The sequence below is a fragment of the Odocoileus virginianus genome, chromosome 31, assembly GCF_023699985.2.
Source record: "Odocoileus virginianus isolate 20LAN1187 ecotype Illinois chromosome 31, Ovbor_1.2, whole genome shotgun sequence".
In the NCBI taxonomy this organism is placed as follows: domain Eukaryota; kingdom Metazoa; phylum Chordata; class Mammalia; order Artiodactyla; family Cervidae; genus Odocoileus; species Odocoileus virginianus.
In genome coordinates this window covers 24,715,551-24,742,933 of record NC_069704.1, presented here as the reverse complement: position 1 = coordinate 24,742,933, position 27,383 = coordinate 24,715,551, and the positions used below count along the sequence as shown (strand labels likewise).

Sequence of the window (27,383 nt, the reverse complement as noted above, 5' to 3'; positions counted from 1 at the left end):
CGGGGGAGCCTGGTGGGCTGCTGTCTGTGGGGTCGCACAGAGTTGGACACGACTGAAGCGACTCAGCAGCAGCAGTACTAGATTTCCCTAACACTCCTCCCAACAACAGATTGTATCCCACTCCATCATTTCCAGATAGATAAGTAACAAAATTTTCATTTTAATGCTATTTTCTTCATTATTACTAATAACTGACTCATTACGGTTCAAAGTCATTTGCATTTGATTTTTTTCAGAAGCGAGTTATTTGTATTCATATCTTTTACTTATTGTACTATTAGACACTGATTTTTTTTTCCTTTGGATGTATAAGAACTCAACATATTAAAAATATTAACCTTTACTAGAATAAAAATTCTATTTTCCCCAACTTTTTGCTTTTAATTTTATTTGTCCTTCATCAAACAAAACCTGCTTGACTTTCACTTAATTAAATATGTTTATCTTTTGGGTTTCACTTTGTACCCTATTCCAAGATTATAAACCTTTTCTCCCATAGTTTGTTTTCGTAATTTTATGTGTAATTTTAACAGTTAAGTCTTTAATCACATGAGAATATTTTTAAGTTTAGAACTAACTTAAGGGAGGAAATAACTAGTGATCCCTATATAAGGCACTTTCCCATTACTAGTAGATACTTTGGACCAGTTCTCTCAATGGCCACTTTATCTGGCTTCTACTTGGAGAGATTGGAACACTAAAGGAAACATTTTCTAGACTCCCTCAGAATTGAGGTTCTGGAAGGAAACTGTGTCCCATCACTAAAATGAATTCATGAGAGATTCTGAAAGGCAAAAGACAATCATCTTCCTATGACTCTTGTATGTTGCCATTAGCATTCGTCCTCTGGGGTCCATCTGCCAGCTCCCTATGAATCCAAAAGCAATATGATAAAGACAGCTTCTTAATGTCACTTTTAATTCCCAGACTAAGTTTTGGACACCACAGTCCAGTTTCCTGAACGTGACAGGCAGTTGCAAAGGCAAGGCTTCTTGTTTCTGACACAGTTTTAGTGACACTGTCTCATTTAGCTCCTGTGGCTCCCACTGAATCAGCCCTCCTTATCCTTATTCCAGGAGACCCAGCCTTGAAAATGTTCCCATAGCTCTCCCAACAGTGTTGTAAACATCCAATTTCCTATATTAAATCACCTTCTGTCCAAAATACCAAGAACAGCTTCTATTTGCAGCACTGATATGGTCTTTGATTTCAATGATCTTCTTTATCATACATGATTTTACATTTACATTTAGATGTGAAATGAATCTATTTCTTGAATTTCAGTTCCATTTCATTTTCGATTTGTATTTTAGTGATGCCACATTGTTTTAATTAGTACAGTTTTAATATCTGGTTTCATAAATCAAATAAGTTCACTATATTTCTTCTTTTTCAAAGTCAGTTTCATTATTTTAGAATATTTAACCATCCATTGGAAAATGAGAATCAACTTTTCAAGTTTCTCAAAATATCCATTTGAATTTTGATTAGGTCGGATTGGACTTATTGGTTAATTTGGAGATAACTGTCATCTTTATAATATTGACTCTTTTAATCCAGAAGTCTCTTCAGTCTTTTCACACATAGATCTCCTTTCATGTCTTTATTCAGTGTTTAATAGTTTCCTTTACATAGATCAGCTTGTACTTTTCTGTTAGATGTAGTATTTTTAATTATTTAACCACTTTTTATTATAAATTATATTCTTATTATAAATAAGACTTTTCTGCAATTATATTTTGAATGTATTTAAATATGATATTTTAAATATAATGAAAAGAGTAACATTTATTAAGCACTCTCTAGACACGAACTCTCTTTTTATTTCTACAAGCTTTAGTTTTCCTACATACTTTAGGTTAACAGACATGTTAAATCATGGCTTCCTTGTAATAGTGAGAATATGTTTTATTGCTCACTGCTGTTTTCGAGTAATAATGGTTATTCTTTTTTATTTTTCTATTTAAACTGAAAGTCATTATTGTTCCACTGTGAGGTAATGATTAAAATTATCCTGAGAAGGAATACTCTCCAAATAGTCTATAGTAAACACAGATATTTTTTAGTTACAAGAAATCTTTTCTTGTTAATAACTTTAAAATGTTTTTCTTTTATAACAACAAGCATCCATATATCTGACTAGTCTCCAGTAAACTTAACAAATGCATTTGTTTTTGGTCAGTTGCCAAGTCGTGTCCAGCTCTGCAAACCCATGGACTGCAGCACGCCAGGCCTCCCTGTCCCTCACCATGTCCTGGAGTTTGTGCAAGTTCTTGTCCACTGACACGGTGCTGCCATCCAACCATCTCATCCCTCTGTCACCCTCTTCTCCTTCTGCCTTCCATCTTTCCCAGCATCAGGGTCTTTTCCAATGAGTTAGTTATTTGCATCAGGTGGCCAAAGTATTGGAGCTTCAGCATCAAGTCCTTCTAATGAATATTCAGAGTTCATTTCCTTCAGTAATGATTGGTTTGATGTCCTTGCTTTCCAAGGGACTCTCAAGAGTCTTCTCCAGCACCACGGTTCAAAAGCACCAATTCTTCAGTGCTCTGCCTTCCTATGGTCCAGCTCTCACATTGGTACATTTCTACTGGAAAGACCACAGCTTTGACTATACAGACGTTTGTCAGCAAAGTGATGTCTTTGCTTTTTAATACACAAACCTCTTTGCTTTGCAGCTCTAGATTTGTCATAGCTTTCCTTGAAAGAAGCAATTGTCTTCTAACAAATGCATATCATACCCAAAAAGAGTGCTGGAGAGGACTTGCCTGACACTTTTCTGACAAACCTCATGCTTTTTTGTTTAAGCCCTATTACTTGTAGCAGCATTACCTCTTGGCAAGAAACAAAACAACATTTCTGGGGTATAAAGGAGAGGACTCTTCCAGTCCTGTGAGATATAAGAAAACTGGACACCAATTTCTCTGCAAGTCTTAAAAACGCTGTTTTTCTCTGCTTGCTCCTTTCAATGAGGTATATATTATCAGGAAACCTATCTTTGAGAATATTACTGCCTTTTGTATCTCCTGCAGTTTCTGGAAGAGAGAAAAAACAAGGTGTCTGGGCCTGGATTTCTAAGAAAATGCAGCACGAGGTCTTTCTTGGGAGGGACAACACTTGAACTGCAGCGAGGTGGAGAAAAGGGATGCAGAGAAGCAGAGAAATAACAGGCAGTGATGCGTTACTAAGCCGACTAGAGCTTCCTAAGCAAACCCTGCCCTTGCTCAGTGATGTGGGTCACCATGCTGGTAAACATTGTGGGTACCATCTCCTGCCTCTCTCTGCTCAGAATTCACCAGCTGATGCACCAAATACTCTGCAGTTTGGGGTGGTGTTACCTGCCCCATAAGCAGCTTCTGGGAAAGGCAGGTCCCCAGCTTCTGTGTTTGTCTGAGTTCCTAAGTGATGGAGCCCAAACATCTATAGGCTCTGCCAGACCTGGGGCATGAAAGAAGCCAGGAGGTAGCCAGCCACACTTCCACAGGGATCAGAGATAGCTGGAGGGGTGAAGGTCTCCCAGACTAGGTCTCTCCACCTTGCAAGCAGTCGAGGCCTAGGCTAGCTGAGGCCGAGGGAATCCAGAAGGAGCCCACACCAGGACTTGTACGGCTCCTGTTTTTCTAAGGGGAGTGGATGTCTTCTTGTACGTTAGGGAAAAAGTCCTGTGTGGCTCAAGTCATGGGATAGCAGGTCTCCAGCTTCAGGAACCACTCACAGATCGCGGGGAGCAAACAAGTCAAGGTGCAGCACGTCCCAAGTAAGAACACCACCTGGAGGCCGCATCAGGGGGGCCTCAGCTTCCTGCCCGTTAACCCTTTCATGCCCAGTTCCACACCAGAGACTCTCAAGCTGAGCTGCGTCCCCGGGGTGGGTGAAGAAGTCACCTAGCATGTAACTGCACAGGATGGCGGGTTTCCCATGTGGCACTGAGCCCTCGGGCAGTCTGAGTCTGAGAGAGTCATTTCCTAGGTAGGTTGATAAGAAGTCCAGGGGTCCCCAAGGAGAGAGGGGTCTGGAATTCTCAGGGAGGAAGAAAGGACAAACTTTTTCCTCTCTACATTCCTTAGGATTACATAACAATAATGTATCCTGCTTGAGGACAGACTCTGGAAAAAACCTTCAGGCTAATCCTGTTATCTTAAAATATATATTATGGGAGTAGATCTAGTGAGTTCTTTACAACCTCCAGACATTCTTTTGATTCATTGTAATAACTAATTGGTGAGTATATAACTCCATTGCTAACACTAGCAAGGGGGTACTCTTTCTGCCCCCTTCTGATGCCTATGTCAGAAGCTTTCTCTATCCCTTTTATACTTTAATAAAACTCTATTGCACAAAAGCCCTGAGCCACCAAGCCTCGTCTTTGGCCCCAGATTGAATTCTTTTCTGCAGGCCAAGAATCCCGGCACCTTTTCGTGGTTCAGCAACAACCTTTCAAGTCTGACTCCTGGCCCCAACACCTCTCACCTCTGCGTGGGTGAAATGCCTTAAAACAGATGACACCCGTCAAACAATGTGGTTCCTTGGCCTTTGTGCTCAGTTGTTCAGTGGTATCTGACTCTGTGACACGCTGGACTGCAGCCGCCAGGCTCCTCTGACCATGGGGTTTTCCAGGCAAGAACACTGGAGTGGGTAGCCATTCCCCTTCTCCAGGGGATCTTCCTGACTCAGAGACCTAATCTGCATCTCCTGTGTGTCCTGCTTTGCATTCTTTACCCGCTGAGACGCTGGGGAAGCCCTTGTGGTGCCTTAGAGGAATCCATTATTATGGTGCACTTGAGAGGGATGGAAACACTTGAATGGCATTCACAAAACATCTCACTGGATGGTTGGCACTCGCATAAATCCTCAGGGACTTCCCTGCCCTGATGCTGACACCTGCACTCACCCTCCAGAAACCACACAGCTTCCTTCCCTGGAGCAAAAGGGGAGCATCTCAGGGGAGACCCCATGTTGGAGGGAGGCCCGCAGCTCAAAGCCCTAGGACACCTGACATCTGGCACCCCCTGGTCATTGGGGGTTATCATGCTCACCTCGCCCCACTTCATGGGTCTCTGCCTCCTTGCCTGTCTCCTCTAGGCCCTCTATGTCGTCTTCCTTGTCCCCATCTCTTCATGCCTTGCCACCTCAGCTCTTTACACCTGAATGAAGAACTCGTTTCTAGTTCTCTCCTGTCGGTGTTCACCCTGTTTGCCACTTCCAGCTGGCCCTGCCTAGCACACAGCTCTGAGAAAACACCCAGCCCTGGGTTTCCTTCAGAACTACAGCCGGCTCTGGATGTCGGCAAGGCTACCCAGGGAGCAGTGAGGCCTGAGGTTCCTGTGTCACACTTGTGTAAGAAAACCAGTATGTAAAGCTCAGCCCCGTGGCTGGGCAGAATGTCTCTATGTGTCTGAAGTTACTTCCATCCTGACCAATGCTAGTGGCCCGTCTGCCATGCAGTTCACTCAGGGCTTTGCAGACATCCCCTCACATCCTCCTCTCAACAATGTTAGGATCAATATAACGTCATTATCATACTATTTTCTAGATGAGGAAACTGAAGCACCAGGGTTCCACGTGACTTACCCAGGACTGTTCAGCATGAGGTAGAGACCTATGGAATCCAGGGCTGTTGAGCTCTGGAAACCAGGCTTTCAACCCGTTCCTCACACTGATTCTTCTGTATGACATTTTACATAAAAGTATGTGCCACTTTTAAAATTTTTTAATTGACTTTTATTTGAAGGATAATCACTTTGCAATGCTGTGTCGGTTTCTGCTGTATAACAGTGTCACTTTGGAAGACCTTGTTTCTCAAGCCATTTGTGCTCCGCCTGCCTGAACACCACACAAGCCTCATTGGTATGACCACTCAGGGTTCCCCAGGCCTGGACCTGGTCTGCCTTCCTCACCTGCTCTCCCACTGCCAGATTTCCTCTTTCACCTTTTCCAGGAATGCCTCAACATTAAGATGGTCAGTTAATGGAAGAATGAATGAATTTCTATCCCTATCCACCTCTGGTATACTCTCTTCAAGATGGAGCCAATCACGCATATATATGGAATCCAGAAAGATGGTACCGATGAACCTATTCACAGGACAGCAATGGAGATGCAGATATAGGTAGCCGCCGACTTATGGACCAGGGTTGGGGAGAGGAAAGAGAGGGTGAGATGAATGGAGAGAGTAGCATGGAAGCATATACACTATCATGTAAAAGAGATAGCCAAATGAAATTTTCTGTATGACTCAGGAATCTCAAACCAGGGCTCTGTAACAACCAGAGGGGTGAGAAAGGTGGGAGGTGGGAGGAAGGTCCAAGAGGAAGGAGATATAAGTACCCCCATGGCTAATTCACACTGATGTATGGCAGAAATCAGACCAATACTGTAAAGCTACCATCAATTAATTAAAAATAAATATATACACATATATTTTTGAAAGATGTAACCAAAAAAATATTAATAATAAAATAAAAGATGTAACCAAGCACTTGTTAAAGTGAATTGAATAAGGGACTGACTATCCCTCAGAATTCATTGTCCATATTCAATCAATAGGGATCCACACTCTGCACACACACTCACATATATGTGTGGAGTCCCACATATATACACACACATCTTCAGCTGATGATACCATTTCCCTAATGCAGACAGATTTTGATTGGGGCAATAATAATCATACCTAACATGAATCACTACCTCATATTGGATACTTTCCTAAGCAGTTAGCATATCTTAGCTCAGCTTATCCTCAGAAAAACTTGTTGAGATTGATTATATTATTATCAATGGCTGCCAAAAGGGGAAACTAAGGCCCAATGCAGTTAAGGAAAGTATCTTGCCCTAGCCATATAGCCTGCGAGCAGTGGAGCTGAGACCCTGACACACCTCTGTCTGCTTCTCACTATTGGGCTCTACCACCTGTTGGTCTGAATGACTGGCACAGTGTCTGCTTTCCTGTCATCCCAACAGGCCATCAACCGAGCAAAACCCTCCTCAAATGTGTGTGTACTGCTTAAGGAGATCACACAGAGCAGGAGCTGAACTAATGTCTCACGCACTTCTGCTGAGCTTCTCAGAGTCTATTAAACTGGAAGTTTCTCAGAAGACCAGAAATGTGGTCAAGCACCCAATTTCCGGGCTTCTAGTGCATTTACCAAACTGATAACATTCATTTTAATCTCTTGTTGAAACAAACCACACCTGCAGAGGACAATTTTTGTCTCTAAATCCGTCACTGTATACATTTCACAGTGCAATTTTCTCTGGTGCATGCTACAACTAGGAAAAGTGAAGGTTGTGGGTGAGCCAGCATTAACCTGAGGCAGCTTCTCTGAAAATGCCAAATTTGCAAGGTTTCCTTTCTGCACTGCATGCCTGTGGCTTCTGTTGAAGAATCACCCCCATTGCAATGCCAGAAGGCATGCTACAGAGAATCTGCTTCAACTCCCTTGGGTCTCATATGAAGCAAGCAGGTTCAGAAAGATAGAATGATTCCCTTAGTGAGTCTGGGATAAGGAATGCACTAGAACCCCAGCCTCCTGAGTTGCAGCCTTGGCTTTTTCCAGCGAACTACTCTGTGTGTGACTTTGCAGAAATGTTTAGATAAGGTTTGCCTCAGTGGCTGGAACTGCATTGCAAAGTGGACGTGTCATCTCTTATTCTTAGTAAAATGACTTTTGTTAGAACACATTTCACAATTTTATATTTCACACTCTTGTAACCCAGCTAACTCTGTCCCAGTCACCAGCTAACTGCTGCCACATGCTTGCTCCATCACTGGAGGTTTTGCAATGAACACAATTAGCTGCTTCCCAAGTCTTGACCATTTTTAGTACATTTGCTTGTCTCTCTTCTACTTTTTTGTTAGTTTCCTTTGACACCTTTACTCACATAGACCATTGAATCTGAGTGAACAAAAATGCTAATTGAAATGCGTGCCATCTGTGGTGGCCGAATTTGAGGACGTGTTTCAATTTCTGAAATGGAATACTTGCAACATTCTCTCTTCGTTTGCAAAATCACCTCTTTCTGGTCTTTTCCTGGGTCTTTTTGGAAATAAATGCTTTGAAATGTATTCAGACCATCAGCTGCTTTTGTCTGGGGAAATCATATAGTCAGTGTAGAGATCTAATTTCTTTCTTAGCTCGAGCAAGTGCCATTTAATAGGACAGATTTCAACTTACCATACTTTAAAGACTGTACTTCCATGATGAGTGTTATTTGACAATCTTCTGTTACTCAATTTCCCACAAAAACTAGTTTTTGAAGAATAAGGCCAAGTATACTAATGGAACCATGTGGCAGAAGCAGGGGGACTGAGCAGCTGAGGCTGGAAGACAGAGTGGAAATTTTGAACACTCACAATATCTGGGTTGTGGCTGGGCCAGGTAGGGGGCAAGAGAAAAGAGGGGTGGAAAGTTGATAGAGGAAAGAATCCAAAAGAGTAATGAGGATTTGACAATTGAGTAAAGGTCAAGGGAAAAAATAAGGATGAATCAAATAAATCAGGAGAAAAAAATGCAAAAAGAAGAAAAAGCAGAAAGAATAAAGGTCAACAACAGTGGATGAATGGAAAGGGAAGGAGCAGAGCAAGGCTAAGGACTGGAAATAACATGAAGTGTAGAAATAAAACAAAGTACACGAGGGAAATAAAGAAATGCCATTCCAGGAAGTTTCTGCCTGAATACTCAATGACTCATTAGGTCAAAACACCAGCATAAATTGCATACTGATGGGTGTGGGCAGGCCTCCTGTGGGTGACCAGTCTTGACCATTGCTTCCACACGAACTCACATTTTAAAGCCTCCATGCAAAAACTAAACAATCATAACCTATGGATTCCTAGAAATTGTTTCACCTTCTGTCCATAAAGTTTAATAAAAGGACACAAGAGCCTCAAAAAATTACAGCGCAGTGGAAGGACAATGGTCCTGGACACAAAATGCTGGCTGTGGGGCCCTGAGGTCCCCAAAGGGTTTTTAGTTATGGAAAGTTTTCTGCTAAGAAAGCCAGAAGCCAATATCTAGAACCCATAAGGTGGAGTTATCCTATCTGGATCGCTGGGTAGGGTGCCTGTCTTTCATCTTCCAATGCCTCTTTTCCCTGGGGCATCTCTGCAGAACTCTTCCATCAGAGGGTAGATCATCTAGCCCCCATCTCCCTTAGTTGGGGCATTTTCTTTTTCTCTATCATGGTCCACACGCAGGAAACCTGAATTCTCATTAGATAGCCCAGTTTGCAGCTATCCCTGTGTGAAGGGGCCCAAGGTAAAAAATTCTCAATACAAATATCCTGTTAGGTATGTTCTCCCTCAAAACATATGCTGTTGTAGGGTGCTTCCCATCACAGGAAGAAAAGGCCACATTCTTAGTCATTTCCCTCTCAAGTTACTGCTGTTATATTTGCTCAGTCAGAAAGCATGTTGGTAGTATAATCAGATGAGGCTGAATATGGTTCATTGTCTTCTGCCAGAAGTTCTCATCACAGTCCTGACCTTCTCTTCCCTCATTCCTCCCCAGCACTAAGAGGAACTGAGGGTAAGGAAGTTTTGACTTCATGACTTCAACCAGACCCTTCTTCCTCCTCTTCTCAAGGACCTGGTAGCAAGCCTATTCTACACTCTGGCTCATGTTGACTTCCTGGAAGCTTCCCCAACCTGAATAATTTGTTTCCAATGTTTTAGTTTGTATGCTCCATTTACTCCTGTTAATCTGCAAGTGCTTGCCTAGTCTGTGAATGTTCTAGGATATAACATTGGACACATCACCTCTTGAGTCATGGGGACAGATCTTTCATTGTATTCTTTAGCAGTTCCTTAATCACCAGGAGGAGCTAAAGAGTTATTTTCTAAGCTAGTAGCACAGATATCTTTTACATTTCATATGATTTCCAGGTAAGATGGCAATTAAAAATGATGCAGGCACAATGTCAAATATACTCAAGCAATTAGAGAAGCAAAAGTTTTCAAAATTCAGCATAAAGAACCAGTTTCCAGGTTCAGAGAATTCCTCCTCTATCATCAGTTGGGATGACTCCAAGCATTTCCCCTACCTTTCTTGAATTTCTAAGTTGTTTTTCTATAAGGCTACTTACTACCCATCCTGGGCATCCCTGGTAGCTCAAACGCTAAAGGATCCACCTGCAAGGCAGGAGACCTGGATTTGATTCCTGGGTGGGGAATATCCCATGGAGAAGGGAAAGGCTCCTCACTCCAGTGTTCTTGCCTGGAGAATTCCAAGGACAGAGGAGCCTGGTGGGTTAAGAGCCCATGCAGTTGCAGAGTCAAACAGGACTGAGCGACTAACACTATACTACCCATTATAGGACAGCTTTGGAATTCTGCGAAATGATTTAAAAAGCAGAACAATGTGGACAACATGTTTGTAGGTTGGGGTTGGGGTGATATACTCTTAGTGTCTCTGGACTTCTAAGGACTAGATGCATTTATAACCCTGAAAAGGTAACTGACAGGCATATGGTTTTTATTTCATCTAAGAGAGACTTTCAAAGCTACAATGGGCATTGTGAGGATTTGGGAAAAAAAGAAATGTATTAGTAAAAGTGAGAGAAGTGGAAAATATAAACCAAAATCAGGATTCATTTTCATCATGGGAGTCAACTCTTTGAAAAAGACATCTAATAGATGTAACTGACTCAAAAGCCACACACAGATGTGCTTCTCGGATTGGTGAGCATCTGGAAAGGTGAATTTGGGGAAGATGCTAAAACCCCTACTGCATGTCTGCGTTGACAGGGCCCTGTTGGTAAGTCTACACTTTACCAGATGAATTGTGAACATGCGTGTGTTCTGAACCACAATATTGCCCTTGGAGAATAGTTTGAAATGTGAAGCCTTCTGAAAACCTAACTGCTATGTAATAAGCATGTTTAAGCATCAGTCTTCGGGTACTTATAATTCTGTAATATGAGAATGGGGAAGACAGAAAACGGGGAAGACAGAAAACGGACAAGCAGCAAGCAGAATTTCTATTGACGATGGAGGTCGGTGATGGTAACTGGAGGAAGGGGGGAGTTCACTCTAGTCTTCCGTGCTTAGTTTAGATTTTCCTCTTTTTTTTAAAGAAGTGAGTTTTTATCATAGGAAAAAGAAGTGGGCACTCGTGAAAGGCATTTAGCCCTGCTCCCACATAGTCCAAGCAGACCAGGAGACCCTTCTGCACCTGCCGCATTCTCTGTTTGGGCAAGTCTGTGCATCACTATCAGGAATATGGCTCCCTTCGCAAAGGCTGGCACTGCTGCTCTATGCGTAAATGAGCCCTGTGTATGTCACGTGCCTTTTCAGTCTTTAGCTCCATGATTTAACTCGTCGCGAGGTGCCCTTTCTCCTATCACTTTGTGTCTCTTACGTAGCCAGAGAATTTGGGGCAAAAGCCAAACATATCCACTTAGAGGTAGAAAGACAGACTTGCTCCTAGCTTCAAGATCAAGGAGACTGTGAGCGGCCGTCTCAAGCCCCAGCAGCAAACGCCAGCGGGCGTATCAGCTGGGCGCACGGGGCCCGGGAAACCGCATCCCGGGCAGCCACTCTCGGCGTGGCCAGGGGGATTGGGGGAGTGGCAGATGGACCTCCGCCAGCCTGGTTTCCCAGTCATATTATGCAACAACTTCGCAGCCGTCATCTTCGTCCTAATTGTGTAGTGAACGACAGTACTCGTGCGTTGCGCTTCCCCACCTAGCCAACCCCTCGTTCCCGGCCGTCGCGCTCTCAGTGGAGACGCGCGCGGAGCACTGTAACCGCTGCCTACGCAGCACCCCTGGGCTCTGATCCGCTGCCTGGCCCTCTTCCCTCCGCGGCCCGCCCGGAGTCCTGGCCGCTCGCCAGCGCCCCCCGCCTTCCCTCTCGCCCACCTCCAGGAGGAGGGGTCCTCCCGGAGTGTGCGCGGAGGAGGCGGCGGAGGTCCCTGCCACGCCCCGGCCAAAGAGGCCTGAGGCCCTCAGCCCCGGTACTCGGTCGGCAACAGGTAGGTCGGCCGGCTGCGCGTTCGGGGAAACAAAATGCGCCTCCGCGAGCGAGCGAGGGTCGCTGGGCTCAGGGGGGCACCTCGGTGACCAAGAGGGTGAAGACAGCGGTGAGGGCAGCCGGACGGCGAGGCGGAGGTCTCCGGCCCCTCCCCAGGCTCGCCCCAACCGAGGCAGCCTCGCCGGCCGTTGCGCAACCCTGGAGCGGGACGCGGGGCGCGGAGCGCTGGTCCTCCCGGCAATCAGGCGACGGTGGTGACCGCGGCCGGGAAGGGACGCGGGCCGGGTGCTGGTGGCGCTGCCGGGAGGAGGAGTGGGCGGGGGCGGAGCAGGGCGGGGCCTCGGAGAGCCCGCCCCCGCCGTCTGCGGCCATTGGCGGCGGGCTGGGGGCGGGTGCGGGCGCGGCGATTGGGGCTGGGGCCGCCCGTCACGGCGGGGCTGGCGGGCGGCGACGTAGCGCCGCGCTCGGAACTGACCTACTAACACACATCTCCCGGCGCGGCCACGGCGCCCGCGGACCAGGCGCGCCGCCTGCCTCCCGCGCCGCGCCCTCACCGCCGCCTGCCGCCCCGGAGGCCCGGCCGAACCCCGGTCCCCGAACGCCGTCGGCTCGGCTCCCGGCCCCCGTTCTTTCTTCCCGCCGCCCCGACTCGCCAGCCGGAGAGCAGGAACACGGTAAGCGCTCCGCCCACCGCTGGCCGGGGCCCGGCGCCCGGCTCCCCGCGGGCTTCTGAGGCGCGCGGCCGGCGGGCGCTGGGCGCGGGGCGGGCTGTGCGTGGGGCCCGGCTGTGCGCGGGGCTGGCCCGCGGCTGCGAGTGTGCGCGGGGCATTCATTACATAAACTTTTGCTGCCTTGTCAGGAGGGGACTCGCCACCTTAAGGTGGCTGCTTTGATTGCAGCACTCTCGCTCCGGCACGTAGTCCGGGCTGGCTTGCGCTCCCCCCGCTGCTGTTGCATAATGTCTCCTGATTTCAGGAAAATTGATGTTTTGGTAGAGAAGAGCGCCGGGGAGGCTGAGCCATCTCGTGGGGAAGGGCTGCGCTCTCTCCTTTCTGGTCCCTTCAGTGGGACTGGCGGCGGAGGAGAGGAGGGGGGCTGAGTAGTGGGGAATAGTCTTGATTTTCTCGTTGAGAAAGAGCGTCTGTAGCGTGAACGGTGACGGCATTCAGAGAATGCCTGCGCTGCGTTTGTTTGTGTCCGGGGCTGAGTCTGCACAGACGTTTTCCACCCTGTTTGTCGTCAGCGTGTTTTACCAGCGCTCGGGGAGGTTGTGGGATTTGTCCTTGCATACATTGCATAATCTGCCCACGGTGAAATACTGGCAAGGATTAAGGGTTAATGTGGGAATATGCGCGTACGTGGGCAATGATTTGGTAATTGTAGTGTAGCGTTGGATATTAGATCATTATTTGCCTGTATACTACGTCCCAAACGAAAAGGATTTTTTTTTTTCAACACTCCTACAAAACATAAAAGGAAGAATTCCTCGGGTTGTATTCTGATCTTGGATACTACCCGAGCTCGTCTCTTTGGTGTTCTGAACTATTCTTTTTAAATCTGGGACAAACCATTGTGACGTTCACCTCCCCACCTTCCTAATTTTAATGCATTCCGTTCGATCAGCCCTTTTTTTCACCTTATTGTCATTGCTTTTTCAGACCCGACAAGACAGCACATAATAGTTTCCTGGAAATGTTGCATTATGTAACTGACGAATTTGCTGGCAGTGAGCATAGGAAGAGGGAGCTAATTACGTGATTTTATAATCTTGCTACAAAGAAAGTAGGACAATCTCAGCCTTTAAAATGTCACTGTAACAGTTTTTTAAAAGGATATTTTAAACAAGCAAGTAGACAACTGGATAAGCATTGAGTTTGCTCGTCTTGCCGAATGTGCGTCTCTTGCCCTAAATGAAATGTGCGTTCTTCTAAATTTAGCCCTAACTATCGCATTTTAACAATTGTGGCCTCACATCGCTATTTCTGGTGTTTTCTCCAGGGCTGTGTGCAAATACAAGTTCAAGGCCATTTGCTGTAGTTTTAACTCCACGCCTTCCGAGAGACCTTTGATAAGATTGTATTTTTAGGAAGGCATTTCGCAGAGCCCGGTGATTTGCTGGATGCTGACTCCCATTTATCTTTTTAAAGGACACTTTAGGAAAGTGCTGTTCCCTGAGAACAGCAGGGGATGACCGAGTGTCATCTTTTGGTCTTGGCTTTTGTAAATAACAGCGAATGAGGCCACAGTATTATTTCTCATCTTTTTTTTTTTTTTTTCGTCCAGACCAGATATGATTTATGGGAAACAGATATAGGTTAGTAGATTGTATTTTTTTTAATGGATGTCCCAGTTTTATTCATGTGAGAATTATGTGACTATGTAATATACTCAAGATTTTAAATTTATTCCTGGACTCTTATGTAGTGGGTGTGTGAATATATGTGTATTGATGGTGTGTATATGTCAGATTGTTTTCCCCTAATGTAATAGTAAAATAATTAAAGAGCAGGGTTGTGGAGGGTTTTTCAGGGCGGGAAGCGGGCAGAGAACGGGACAAAGATTACAGAGATTCATCTCTGGAACAAATTTATTGCCCCAAGTAATTGCAGTCGCTTTCCTAGAAGCTAATATTGCTCCGGGGCCCCAGTGTCAGACCCCCGACCTACTCTGGAGCTCGGGTTGGGAGCCCCGGGTCTGCAGGGGCCGCGTAGCGCCACCTTCCGATCGCGACCTTAGGGGTGCTCCCTTCCTCCCAGCGCGCTCCTCCCAACTGCGGCCCCTGCGGATCTGGGGATGGGGGGGATGTGGGGTGGCGGGCGCGGACCTCGGTCAACGGCAGGGAGCGCCCTTGGGCGGCGCTTGGACCAGGGCTGCTAGGCGGCCTGCGCTCCTCCTTCTCGCCCCCTCCCCACATTCCTTTGTTCTGGCGCGGGGGTCTAGGCTGCACCGCTGCGCCGCCCACCCGGCGGGGGCGGGTCCGGGGGGGGGCGTGGCGCGGGGGGCGGGCGGGGGGCGCCGAGGGACCGTCCGCGGCCGGGGAGTGCGGTGCTCCCTGGGTTCTCTTGGGCGGAAGGAGGGAAAGGGGAAGGGAGGAGGGAGAGAGAAGAGGGCAGCTGGAGCTGGGGGAGCGGAGCCGGGCGAGCTGGAGGGACCCAGGGTGAGGCCGCTCCGCGCGGAGAGGGCTGCCCGGCCGGCCGCCTGAGCGTTTCATCGCTGCGGCCCGGGCTGCTCCAGGGGCCTGTGTTCTTGCTTTTTTTGCGCGCAGAGCTCCTGAGCACCGCGGACACCTTTGTTCGAGAAGGCGTCATTGTGTGTCCTAGAGGAGCGCTTCCGATTCTTGTAAAATGAAAAAAGACCTAAGAAAACCACCAGTGTCAACAGACGGCAAAAATTGGGGGTGGGATCGCTTCAGTATTGATGATAATGACGAGGACCCCAATTTGACTGTCAAGTATATATATATATATTTTGTGTCGGTATATATATATACTGAACATTAGTTATGTGGCTAGAGTAGAGAGAACTCGAATTCCCCGGAGTTAAATATTTTAAAAAATCACAACACTTGTGTGGATGGGATACCGCTGTCCTGCTGAGTAAGACTACGGTACTTTCATCCTGGCAATAGGTCTTCTGAGACCGTGCTTGTGCAATAAATCGCAGTAAATTCAGGGCAGCGTCACAATTCTCTAAAAGCCATCAGCGAGAAGTGCATTGTTTAAAAAGTTGGCTTCTATGGGATCAAATCCTACACCCCCGTCCCCTAATGGTTTCTCTCTTGAGTTTCAGGCAGGTCAGTAGCTAGGAAACGGTGAAGTGCTACCTAGGAATACAGGCTCTGGGCTCAGAAGAGCTGGGTCCCAGGCCCCAGTTTTGGGCACTGCCCTGATCGGCCTCCGAGGTAAACTGAGGGAATAAAACCTGTTTATTTAGCTGGAGAGTTGTGGGGAGCTCAGTAAATTCTTCCTGTCTAAGTGACTAAGTGACCAGGAAGCAGCTATGTGTGTGTGTGTGTGTGTGTATGTATGTATTTTAATATTCATCTTTATTTTTCACTGCCTAAGTCTCTGTGCAATAAGGGTTGAAGTTTGAACTAAGCCTAAAGATTCTTCTTGAAATACTGTGCTTTTGTTGTTCTAATAGTGATTAATTTTTTTCTCAAAACTATTTGCTATTTCATTCAATGGTAATTTTAGTTTGAAGAAAATTCTGGACAGGATTGCAGAACCTCATACTTCCCAAGTCATTAGGTTAATGTTTGGGGGAACTGTTTAAAGGAACAGAGAGAGAGGTGAGTTGATGGTAGCATTAATGGTGTAAAAAGGGCCAAACAGCTGTCTTTTTCCAGCTCCCTTGACTTCTTTTGATGGTTTTCCTGGGCCTGGATAATCTCTGCATCTACAATTCCAGTCTGAGATCACAGACTGGTTAGACCTCACAGATGAGCTATCCTGGGAGGAAGTGTGTCCCTCCTGTATGGTTAAAACCCTAGGATATGCCCCATGAAACTGTCAGTGGTTGACCTATTAACGTAGAATTAAATTTCATTTGGTTTATCCTTGTAACATAGAACAATGCTTCACTAAGAATTACGAGAGGCAAAAATTAGGCCTAGAACTAATCATAATCATTGCCTTGCTGCTGCTTATTCTTCGGAAATGAGATGATGAGTGAGTATTTACTAAACATGTACCCTGCTTGTGCCAGGCACTCTGTTGACTTGTTCTATTATCATCCCCATTTTAGACTTAAGAAAGTGGACCTTAAGAGAAATTGATTAGCGGTCCAGGCCAGGAACCTGAAAAATGGGTTTGCGGGGGAGGGAGGCTCTGTCCCTGTCCCTTCCCTGAGTATGAGTGCAAGCTCACTGGAGTTTTTGAAACAATTTCCTTTTCTGTGTGAAAGACTTATCTTTGCTAAGTGCAATTATAACATCACTATGATGCAACAACCTGAAAATTAAAACCCTTTGTTTGGGCCCTTTCCCATGTTGAGCAACGTGCTTGACTCACCAGCTGAGTGGATATTTCTAGTTGACCTTGCTTTGGTCCATAGAGTCAGTTCCGAGACGTGAATGTGATTACAGCATAGAATGGAAAAGGTGCAGTCATATTGCCGAGGCTTTATTTTTACCCAAGTAAAATCACACATACTTCATTATTTCCATTGTAATCCAGATGGCATTGATGCTGTTCAGAGTTGTTTATTTTTAATTTGTATTAAGGAATGAGAGCACACTTGGGATTCGATTCAAAATATGACAGAAACAATGTAATTGAAGTTTCCTTTAATATTCATTTCTTGTTTTCGTAAGGTATGCCTGTATTTCACAGGGTTAACACATTGTTTGATATCCTGTTATTTTTCTAAATTACATTTGAGTTGATTTTTATCCAGATTGGATTTGTGTGAGAATGTCGAAAGACATTGACCTTTGATCACAGACATTACATAAGAGCTTTTCAGTTTCAAAATGAAGTTATATTACCACCACCCCCAATTATCTCTCAAATGTCATTACAAATAACTTTCTTGTAGTTAGAAAAACACTGTTTCTCATATGGTTTTAATTAGAGCATGCTCGCTTGTTTTTATGATAAGAAAGTTTAGTAGAGATTTACTAGATGCCTTTCGTAATAATCTGCGCTTTGAGCATTCATTTTCATTGGAAGCAGAATGATGTTTATAAGCCTTTTAGTTCTCAGAACATGGTGTCTTTTATTAATTAACTTTCTAGGGATCTAAAACTAGAATTAAGTAGCCTTCAAATAAACACCAAAAATAAACGTTTAAAATAATCTGTTCTACTCATGAGGCACACAGTAAATGACATTTGTAATCGTCTGCTCACTGGGAAAGAAAGTGAACAAGAAATTAAAAAGTCAAGCTGAGGAAAATTGGAATGATTCCTCAGTTTAATTAGGAACTTTCAAAACCTTGCCCTTTCATACCCTTTTCTCACCCAGCCGTGCACGCACCTTGTTTTCCCCATCATTGCCACATGTTGCATGTATTCTGGCATTACTTACCTGTTGCAGAAATTTCCTATAACTGGGTTACTTCATGATTATTGGTGTCCCTTAGGATTTCAGATTAGTTGCTAGTTAATGAGAAGTTATCTTTTTGAAAGTTTCAAGAAAGCAAATGGTCCCCATTTTGAAGTGACTGCAGATGTTTTTGTTGTTGTTAATTCGTTAGTATTTCATCACCCCCACCCTTCCAGTTCCCCTCCTTTGAGCCTTGAAGTTGGTTGTGTTAGCATCTATGCATTTACCCCCAGCAGTCTTCAGAATATTTTCATTAAGAGTTCGGTTAAAATTGTGGACACTTTTTATTTTTTTTAAAAAAAGGTTATACTATACTATTTCATATTTCAATCCCATAAATTATATCAGTGCTATAGTAAAAGGCAATGTTGTCATTGTATTTATTAAGTTTAAATCTAATTTTCAAGTAGCCCTATGTTGAGGATGAGAGAGCAAGGAATTTGAACTATTTTCATTTATCATAAACTTTCTCTGGTTTTGACACATTCATTTACAGAAGTACCCGAATAGAAAATGTTGGTCAGTGTGTTGCTATGATTGGATAGATTTTGGCAGAGTGTGAGAATCTGTTTATGTGTGTATTCATATCTTGATCAAGTGTACATTTCTCTCTGACTTCAGGGTTGAAGTCTCTGTTACTAGAGACAGAATTATATTATTAAGGGGAGGCATTTATGAGGTTTAACATAGTTTTCTTAATTGAAAAAAAAACATTTTTTAGCCTTATTAGAAGATCCTTGTGCAACTTCAGTGTTTCCATAGTTTTTTCATCTCCCACCCCCAGATTTTATTTTCATCCATGAAAAGAAGGTAAAGCATTTTATTGAAACAATCACATCATGGATTTTATCCACAGGAAGAAGATGTAGGTTAATATTTGCTAGTATTACTAGTTTAAAGAACTGTGAATTGATTCATTAACTTTATCTTTTTTTACTAAAATGGCACTTATCTCAAAAATAAGCAGTTGTCTTCCTAGTGGGGAGATGTAGTTTAACATAAAGGATTTTTTTTTCTTTAATGGTATCTATACTATATCTCTGAGAGTGTAAACAGTACATTCAGAGAGTACAGGAAAAATGAGGTGATTCTGTCAAAATATTTCCAAATCATTGGGCATATCAAATAGTATTTCATCTTGTATTGACAGAATGTTAAAATCAGAGTATAGAATAGAAGCAATTTGCAGTCTCTTTAAAGAGATAATAAAATTTTCTCATAGTAGATTTTAATGTCTAAGCTATTAGTCAGATTTTAGATGCTTGAAACAAAATGTTTCTTTTCTTGTTTTGTAACAAGTTTAAATTGTCCACTAGTATTTCCCTGAGAGATGTGTTAGAGGCCAGGGAAGATACAGGTCGTAAGGTCCCTCCTCAAAAAGAAATTAGGGCTAGAATTTGTGTTGCACAGCTTTATTTCTTTAGAGAATTTTCTAAACCAAATTTAATCTTAATTAAAAACAATATTTAGGTCATCTGACTTAAGTAGAATTTTAAATTTGGACTTACAAAACAACTCCTGCCTGTAGAAATCTTGTGATGTACTATGAAAAAGCATTAATTAGCAGTGGTACGTCCGTGTTAGTTGTGGGAAAATATGTCATTGGAATGTGATGACTCCTGCTCTTAAATTTCTCTTTTTATTTGTGTTTTTAAGAAGCAGCCATATTATCTGATGGGTGTAATGAAACTGATCGTGCTGAACACACCAGCATCATAGAGTTGGCATTCAGTGTCAATTACTCCCCAGAAAGGAAACTAGCGGTGACTGATATAACACAGCATTAGTGGTGATCTGAAAACTTGAGGCAGAGGTGAAATGACTGTTAAATTAATCATAAGGGAAAACACTGGAATCTGAAATAAAGGTATTAGTTGAGAATAAATACTGATGTTTTTAGAAAGCACTGCAATCTACCTTTGCATGCTCTTTAAATTTATTGTTGAAAGGCACAGATAGATTCTCTCCCCTCAATATCTCTACCATCTAGTGCTGCATGATCTTGGGAAAGTCGCACAGTCTTTCTGTGTTTTAACTGTACCCTATCCCCATGTTGAAAATGGATATATTTTGGGTTTGTGGGGGGGTGGGGAATTGCAGGTGACAGTGCCAACAGCTGTAACTTTCCTTTTCTTCTAATTATTTTTAGCATATAGGGTTGCCAGGAGATTAAAATTTTAGAGAGAGATGAAAATTTAGAATGCTTTCTCAATTCATTAAATAATCACAGGATATAAAACAACTCTGAGGAAGAGGGGGAAAAGTTCCAGATGGAACTTTATCTGCAACAAAGTTCCTTTGTTGTCTTAAAGAAGTTCTGGCAACATCTAATAGTGCTTTGCTGCCCCCAAATCACTTAGTAAATGGGTATATATTACACCGAAATGAGAAGAACAGAACTGAGAATCTTAGCTCTTCCACTCAACTAGCTGTGTGACACTGGGCCAGTTGCTTAACTTCTCCCAGCCTTAGTTTTCTCATCTGAAAGTGGTTATTATTGTGAGGGCAGTGAAATAATCACAGGCCAGGCTCAGGGTGCCTGTTGCATAGTCAGTATTGAGTAAATGGCACCTGTAATGATTGTTTTTATTGTCACCATACCAAGAAAAAAGCAGCGTGGCTAGAAACAACATGATACGTACACTGACTCCCCATGTTGGCAGTGTTCCGACCACACCTGTGGATGAGTACAGTGCTCATCTGTATTCATGAGCCTGTCTCTCACCAAAGACCAAGGGGTGCCTTGATTCTTGGGAGTTTGATTCTTCCTTCCTTCTTTATCTTCCCCAAGTCTGGCTCAGTGCCAGAGTAGATGCTCCATATCTGTTGCATAAAACAAGTAATGAATAAGAGAAGTTCTCTCTTAGTAAGTAGAACAATCTTTTTTAGAATTTATGTAATAATATCAAATATAAAAGAATGTATCAGCAAGTTTTTGGTCACAAAGCTCTCTTATGTAAGGCAAATAAGTGTCAGTCAAATGGCGAGCACCTAAGAGGTTCAATTTGTTGCTAGGATACCAATATATTAATTTGCTCCCTGAACTAATCGGCATTCTAGTTGGGCATACAAAACAAACATGTAGGAAGATACACATTGTACAAAATCACCACCTCTCTCTACAGTATCTCGAACTGCTAATAAATTCTTTTCAACACAGCAAAGTTACTTGATAAATAATATTACAGAAAATACCCTTATGTAGTATGTGGTGATTTGCTGGTGGAATCATAGAAGCAGTTATTATGTGCAGATGAGGGAAGAATCCAGATTCTAGTATACCTAGGGAAATTGAAATTGGAAGATTAACTGAAAAGAAATGAGATTTTTCTGCAGGTTTTGAACATACCAAACAAAGTTACAGAGATGAAAAAGTGGACATACAGTACTTAGACACATAGAAGTGGGTTAAGAGATTTTAGGACAAGTGAGATATTTTTGTTAAACAGAAGTAGGATTATTTTCTCTATGCAGTGTGGCAAGGGCTGCCTGCCTGCCCTTACTCACACTAGACTCAGCGTGATTCTTTGGAACAGAAGATTGAGATCAGAGTCTCAACTCACTCAACATAGGTTTGAAATGATGAAATGGATATGAAATGATGAAAGAATGAAAAGTTTAGAAAGAGTAATATAGATGGAATGGTGGGGCATTTCAAAAGCACAACTGCAACAATTCATAGTTGAGATGAAATGCAGAAGAAATTTAATTTTCTTCCAAGGAAGGGATAAATTAAAAAATGCATGGAAGAGAAAGAGTCTCAAGTGAAAAAAATACTCAGAATGATAGTGTGCAAGGAAATACATAAGTAGTACCTGGGGATACAGTGGAGATTTGAAATGCATCTTGGAAAAGTTCAATATAGTTGTCCTCCTGGAGTTGGAATTTTTACTCTTGCTTCAGCATTCATTTGATTTTAGTAGGGAGGACTTAACAGATTTAAGAAATACAAATTATTGACAGAAGGAAATAATCCATTCATTATGTAGAGGGAAAAGTTTTCATAGCAGACCAAGAAATGTTGAGTGCAAATATAGGAAGTCGTGTTGTTTACTAAGTGATAACTAGGAAGCTCCCTTTCTACACCATCACTGCCTGCTATGGCAGACTCCTTGCCTTCATTTCCCACTAAAATATATTATCAAAGACAAACAGAAGCTCAGTATTCATAATCATTAAATTTTGCTGAGTTGCAACTCACTGTTTGCATTGGCTCAGTTTGGACGAAAATGACGAAAATGTGGCATTAAACCTTATCCTTGATGATCCTGAAATGATTACATCATTCCTTCTATTCCTTCTGGAAAAGACACAAGAAGCTGGCAAGCTTTTCCAACTGATAAAATTAAACCATTAGTCAATATAAAACTATGCACAAGAAAGAAAGAGGGACATGAAAACATTCAATCTTTCTAATGGGGCAGGAGAGGTGCCATATACAGATAGTGCTGAATGAACAGTTGTTTTACCGTATCTCCTTCATGAAAATATTACCTACTGGAAAACTACGCAGAGAAACCCTGTCCAGAAACACAGATCCGAAACCACCATGAAAAGATTGTTATTGGAACCTAATATGGATTTATTATCTCCTGTCAGGCCAAATTCAGATTATAAATTTGTCATCAATGGAAAAGGAAGCTAGTTGATAGTCCTGTTTTCAAGTTCTTATATTTTGTTTGAAACTAATTAGTAAAATGGAAAGAAATTCTTTCCATAATTACATGCTCTCAGTTTAAAATAATTTTAAGTTTCAAGAAGGCACTTTACTTAAAAAAAAAAAAAATCCCTTAACCATTTATTTTAGGCTGAAGCTACTCTATCAGTGAAATCTATTATGACAGAATTATCAGGACCAAAAAAGGTATTGTAGATGCTACAACCTTAAGTGAATGTTTCATAAATCAATCTGAAGGAACCAGGGGGGAAAAAACAATTTTCTCATAGCACAAATGCGTCAGAGACAGCTTTATTGAGAAGAGTCCTTTTCAGGTGTGCTGAGTCACTTGGCAGAATGACCGTGACATAAACCACGTAAGAATTAAACAACCACAACTCAGTTGTTTGTGTGACTTTTATATTCGTTTTTGTGGAAATAAAAATCTAGCTCCATTTCTGTTTGATTCCATATAATTACAGAGTCTGTCTACTGACATTAAAAGGGTTTACTTGGAAAAGTTCCTTTTATGAGGTGAACTGGTTTGCTTGGCAGTCATATAAATGCTATCTAAAGGTATTCAGAAGCCCCACAAGATGCAAGTACTATTTAAAAATGCACTAACCAGAGGCGATCTGTCATTTCCTTCCTGTAATGTCCTATCCCCACATGCCCCACCCCACTATTTTTTCTCCTGAAACACAGCCGCCTTCTATTTCTCCCCAGGGCAGATCTGTTCTTTTCTCTCACTCCCCTGGACCACATATTCCCCTGCTGACAGTTCTCAGTGGGGACTGTCCTTTACAACTTTACAGTATAGGTATTTCGGTACTTACTTTCTTTTCATGGTTGTAAACTCTTTGAAGGACAGAACTATTGCCCCTCAATGCTTCGTGTAGTTTCTTGTACATAGCTGGTAATAAATATTTACCAAATGGATAACTGTTTCTCTTTGTGTATTGCAGGTCATCTAGAAGACCCCTACTTCATTCAGTGAGAGGAGCAGGAGAGATTTATTCTGGATCATAGAACAAAAGGAAGAATATTGATGGATTTTAAACTGCAGTTTTTAAAGCACTTGAGAATACTGAGGAAATAACTTCTTCTCCTGCACTGCGTATATAGGTTAAGGTGGTTTCTGATGCAGCTGAGAAAAATGCAGAGCATCAAGAAGGAGCAGGCATCTCTTGATGCTGGTAGCAGCGTGGACAAGATGATGGTGCTTAATTCTGCCTTGACCGAAGTCTCCGAAGACTTGACGACAGGGGAAGAGCTCCTTCTCAATGAAGGAAGTGTGGGGAAAAACAAGTCCTCAGCATGTCGGAGGAAACGGGAATTCATTCCCGACGAGAAGAAAGATGCCATGTATTGGGAAAAGAGGCGGAAAAATAATGAAGCCGCCAAGAGGTCCCGGGAGAAGCGTCGACTGAATGACCTGGTTTTGGAGAACAAACTCATTGCACTGGGAGAAGAAAATGCCACTTTAAAAGCTGAACTGCTTTCCCTAAAATTAAAGTTTGGTTTAATTAGCTCAACAGCCTACGCCCAGGAGATTCAGAAACTCAGTAATTCTACAGCTGTGTACTTTCAAGACTACCAGACTTCCAAATCCACTGTGAGCGCCTTTGTGGATGAGCATGAGCCCTCGATGGTGGCTAGCAGTTGCATTTCTGTCATCAAGCACTCTCCTCAGAGTTCTCTGTCTGATGTTTCAGAAGTATCCTCGCTAGAACATTCACAGGAGGGCCCTGCGCAGAGTGGCTGCAGAAGCCCAGAAAGCAAATTCCAGGTCATCAAGCAAGAGCCGATGGAACTGGAGAGCTATGCCAGGGAGCCCAGAGATGACCGGGGTGCCTACCGAGGGGCTGTGTATCAGAATTACATGGGGAATTCCTTTCCCGGATACTCGCACTCTCCCCCTCTGCTGCAGGTCAACCGGTCCTCCAGTAACTCTCCGAGGACATCGGAAACTGATGAAGGTGCAGTAGGAAAGTCATCCGACGGAGAAGATGAGCAGCAGGTTCCCAAGGGCCCGATCCACTCTCCCGTTGAACTTCAGCGTGTCCACGCCACAGTGGTTAAAGTTCCAGAAGTGAATTCCTCTGCTTTGCCACACAAGCTTCGGATTAAAGCCAAAGCCATGCAAATAAAAGTGGAAGCCTTCGATCATGAGTTTGATGGCACGCAAAAACTTTCCTCGCCTGTTGACATGACGTCTAAGAGACATTTCGAACTCGAGAAGCATACCACCCCCAACCTGGTACATTCTTCTCTCACTCCCTTTTCAGTCCAAGTGACTAACATTCAAGATTGGTCTCTCAAATCTGAACACTGGCATCAAAAAGAACTTAATGGCAAAACTCAGAGTAGTTTCAAAACTGGAGTGGTGGAAGTGAAAGACAGTGGTTACAAAGTCTCTGACCCAGAGAATTTGTTTCTGAAGCAGGGGATAGCAAACTTGTCTGCAGAGGTGGTCTCACTTAAAAGACTTATAGCCACACACCAAATCTCTGCTTCAGACTCTGGGTAAAATTACTACTGAACAAGCTCTGGGCCTTTAGAGATGCATTTGCAATAGATGAGTACGTTTTGTATTAGGCTGAATTTTCACTGGACCTGTGATGTCATTTCACTGTATAACGTTCACATGTTGTCTGTTGGGTGTCTTTTTGTGCACAAATTATTATGAAGATTAGACTGTGTTATCACTCTGCCTTGTGTATAGTCAAATAGTCCATCGCAAAGGCTGTATATATTGAACATTATTTTTGTTGTTCTATTATAAAGTGTGTAAGTTACCAGTTTCAATAAAGGATTGGTGACAAACACAGAACTTTCGCTCCATTGCACTTAGTTTTATGGGAAAGAAAGCAATATAAGTTACAAAAGTAGATACTGTATTAAGATACTTTGCATTTTACTTATTTGGGGGAGTTTTCTCCCATCTATAGTAAATGAAAGTCACTCAGTCATGTCTGACTCTTTGTGACCCCATGGACTGTAGCCTGCCAAGCTCCTCTGACAATGGAATTCTCCAGGCCAGAATATTGGAGTGGGTAGCCGTTCCCTTCAGGGGATCTTCCCAACCCAGGGATCGAACCTAGGTCTTCCACATTGTAGGTGGATTCTTTACTGTCTGAGGGAAAACTAAAGCATAAGTTCAACACATAATTTTCTTTTTCTAGTTTGGTCCTTTTTCTAGTTTGAAAACCTTCCATAGGAGGAGAGTAGAGAAAAGGGGGTGGGGAATGCATTTTCTTACATTTAAGACTAGTAATTTACTAAATTACTCCCTGTTATATATTTTTCTTTAAGGTTTCATTTTCTGTATCCTTTTTGTTTTTAAGTAGAAAAATCCAAGTTGTTTAGCATCAGCATGTCTTTAGTTATCTCTTTTAAGTATGACACATGGAAGTGAATAGTTGAGTCATTGACCCACTTTGTTATTTAGAGGTTCTATTAAGAGTGGATTAAAGACTAAGGATGAGGTCATTTTTATGTTATTGTAAATCTTAACAGTTCCAGAGTATAACAGTCTAGGAAATTAAGCTAGTGAAATACAATTTTTACTTAGTTTCCAAAATTTCAAAGAACATATCAATGATCGCATTTCACCATATTCAACCTGAGTATATGTAATGACTTGGCTTTTTACAGTTTGTTAATGGTGACTATAAATAATAGCTCCAGTTTGGAAACTATATTATAGAAGCCCAGAAGAAAGCATCATTCTAAGTAAACCAGTGACAAGATCATGACTGATGGTTTGTTCAGGATCCTTAGTCATCCCATAGAAGTAAGTGTCCTTAATTACAGACAAGTGTGTCTTCTGTTGCACAGTGGGACTGGCTTCTGGGTGGGGGGAAGGGGTGAGTGGATGTCGGTTAAGAATAGCTTTCTCCAGAGCTGTTCTCCTCACCAAAGCCCTCTCCAGAACTGTTCCCACACTGCCTTCTTTTTCATCCTAGAAGTATGTGTGTATGGTGGGGGTGGGGACATGGGCTGGGGGTCTTGAGGCTTCATAATACATGTGCAGGATGACTTAACCCTCATTCTGTTACCATATCTCCTGGTGGCACCTAGCAAGAGCCCAATTACAACATCCCAGTTTAGAGGCCTTTTTGACTGCCTGATTTTTAGTCTTTTAAACTTCCTACACTTTTATATTTTAAAAAGAGATCCTTTGAGTTAAAGGGAATGCTGGGACACACACACAGACCATCCACTTGGTCCTTTTGGACACAGTGACCAGTTTCCTGTGAAATCTGACGCTTAGGGAATGTGTTGCCAGTCTCAACCCTTGGACTTGTCTTTTCAGCAGTTTTTAGTGACTGGATGAGGCCCAGAGGGACACCTATATCATCTGCAAATGTTACAGGGCAGAGGAGGGTTAAGATACTGGATGGTAGTCGACATCCGAAAGCATTTCACAGCCTAGAATGGATGGAATGACTATAACAACATGAATCAAAATAGGACAGGGTGTAAAGTCAGGTTCCTGTGTTAAGTGGGAAAACAAAAGGCTGTCCAAGTCCACAGCTAGGGAGAAAACAATAACTACATATGGAAGGAAAAAAGCTTTAGTTCCCTTCAGTACGCCCAGTGGAGTGCTGGGTTATGTCAACACAGTGTCCAAACAAAGAGACAGCAGTCCTGCTGTCCTGGGGACATGCCTGCCAAGAGATTCAGTAGTAGACTCCCAGGG

At 43.1% G+C, this 27,383-nt stretch overlaps 1 protein-coding gene across 4 annotated transcripts; it reads left to right on the top strand.

Annotated features, from left to right (window-relative positions):
• The first annotated feature begins 11,878 nt into the window (after window positions 1-11,878).
• NFIL3 (nuclear factor, interleukin 3 regulated) lies at window positions 11,879-25,511 on the top strand. 4 transcript variants are annotated; one of them, XM_020873932.2, is made up of 2 exons: window positions 11,879-11,975; window positions 23,644-25,511. In XM_020873932.2, the coding sequence occupies exon 2, from the start codon at window positions 23,820-23,822 to the stop codon at window positions 25,206-25,208; it is 1,389 nt and encodes a 462-aa protein (XP_020729591.2). In that variant the 5' UTR covers window positions 11,879-11,975; window positions 23,644-23,819; the 3' UTR covers window positions 25,209-25,511. The 4 variants fall into 4 exon arrangements, with proteins under 4 accessions (XP_020729591.2, XP_070315516.1, XP_020729592.2 ...); XM_070459415.1 differs by lacking the exon at window positions 11,879-11,975 and adding an exon at window positions 12,421-12,648; XM_020873933.2 differs by lacking the exon at window positions 11,879-11,975 and adding an exon at window positions 13,091-14,288.
• Window positions 25,512-27,383: the final 1,872 nt, after the last annotated feature.

What these genes read in the sequence shown, in the direction of transcription:
- NFIL3 (XM_020873932.2), top strand. Translation starts at nt 23,820, where the DNA reads ATGCAGCTGAGAAAAATGCAGAGCATCAAGAAGGAGCAGGCATCTCTT.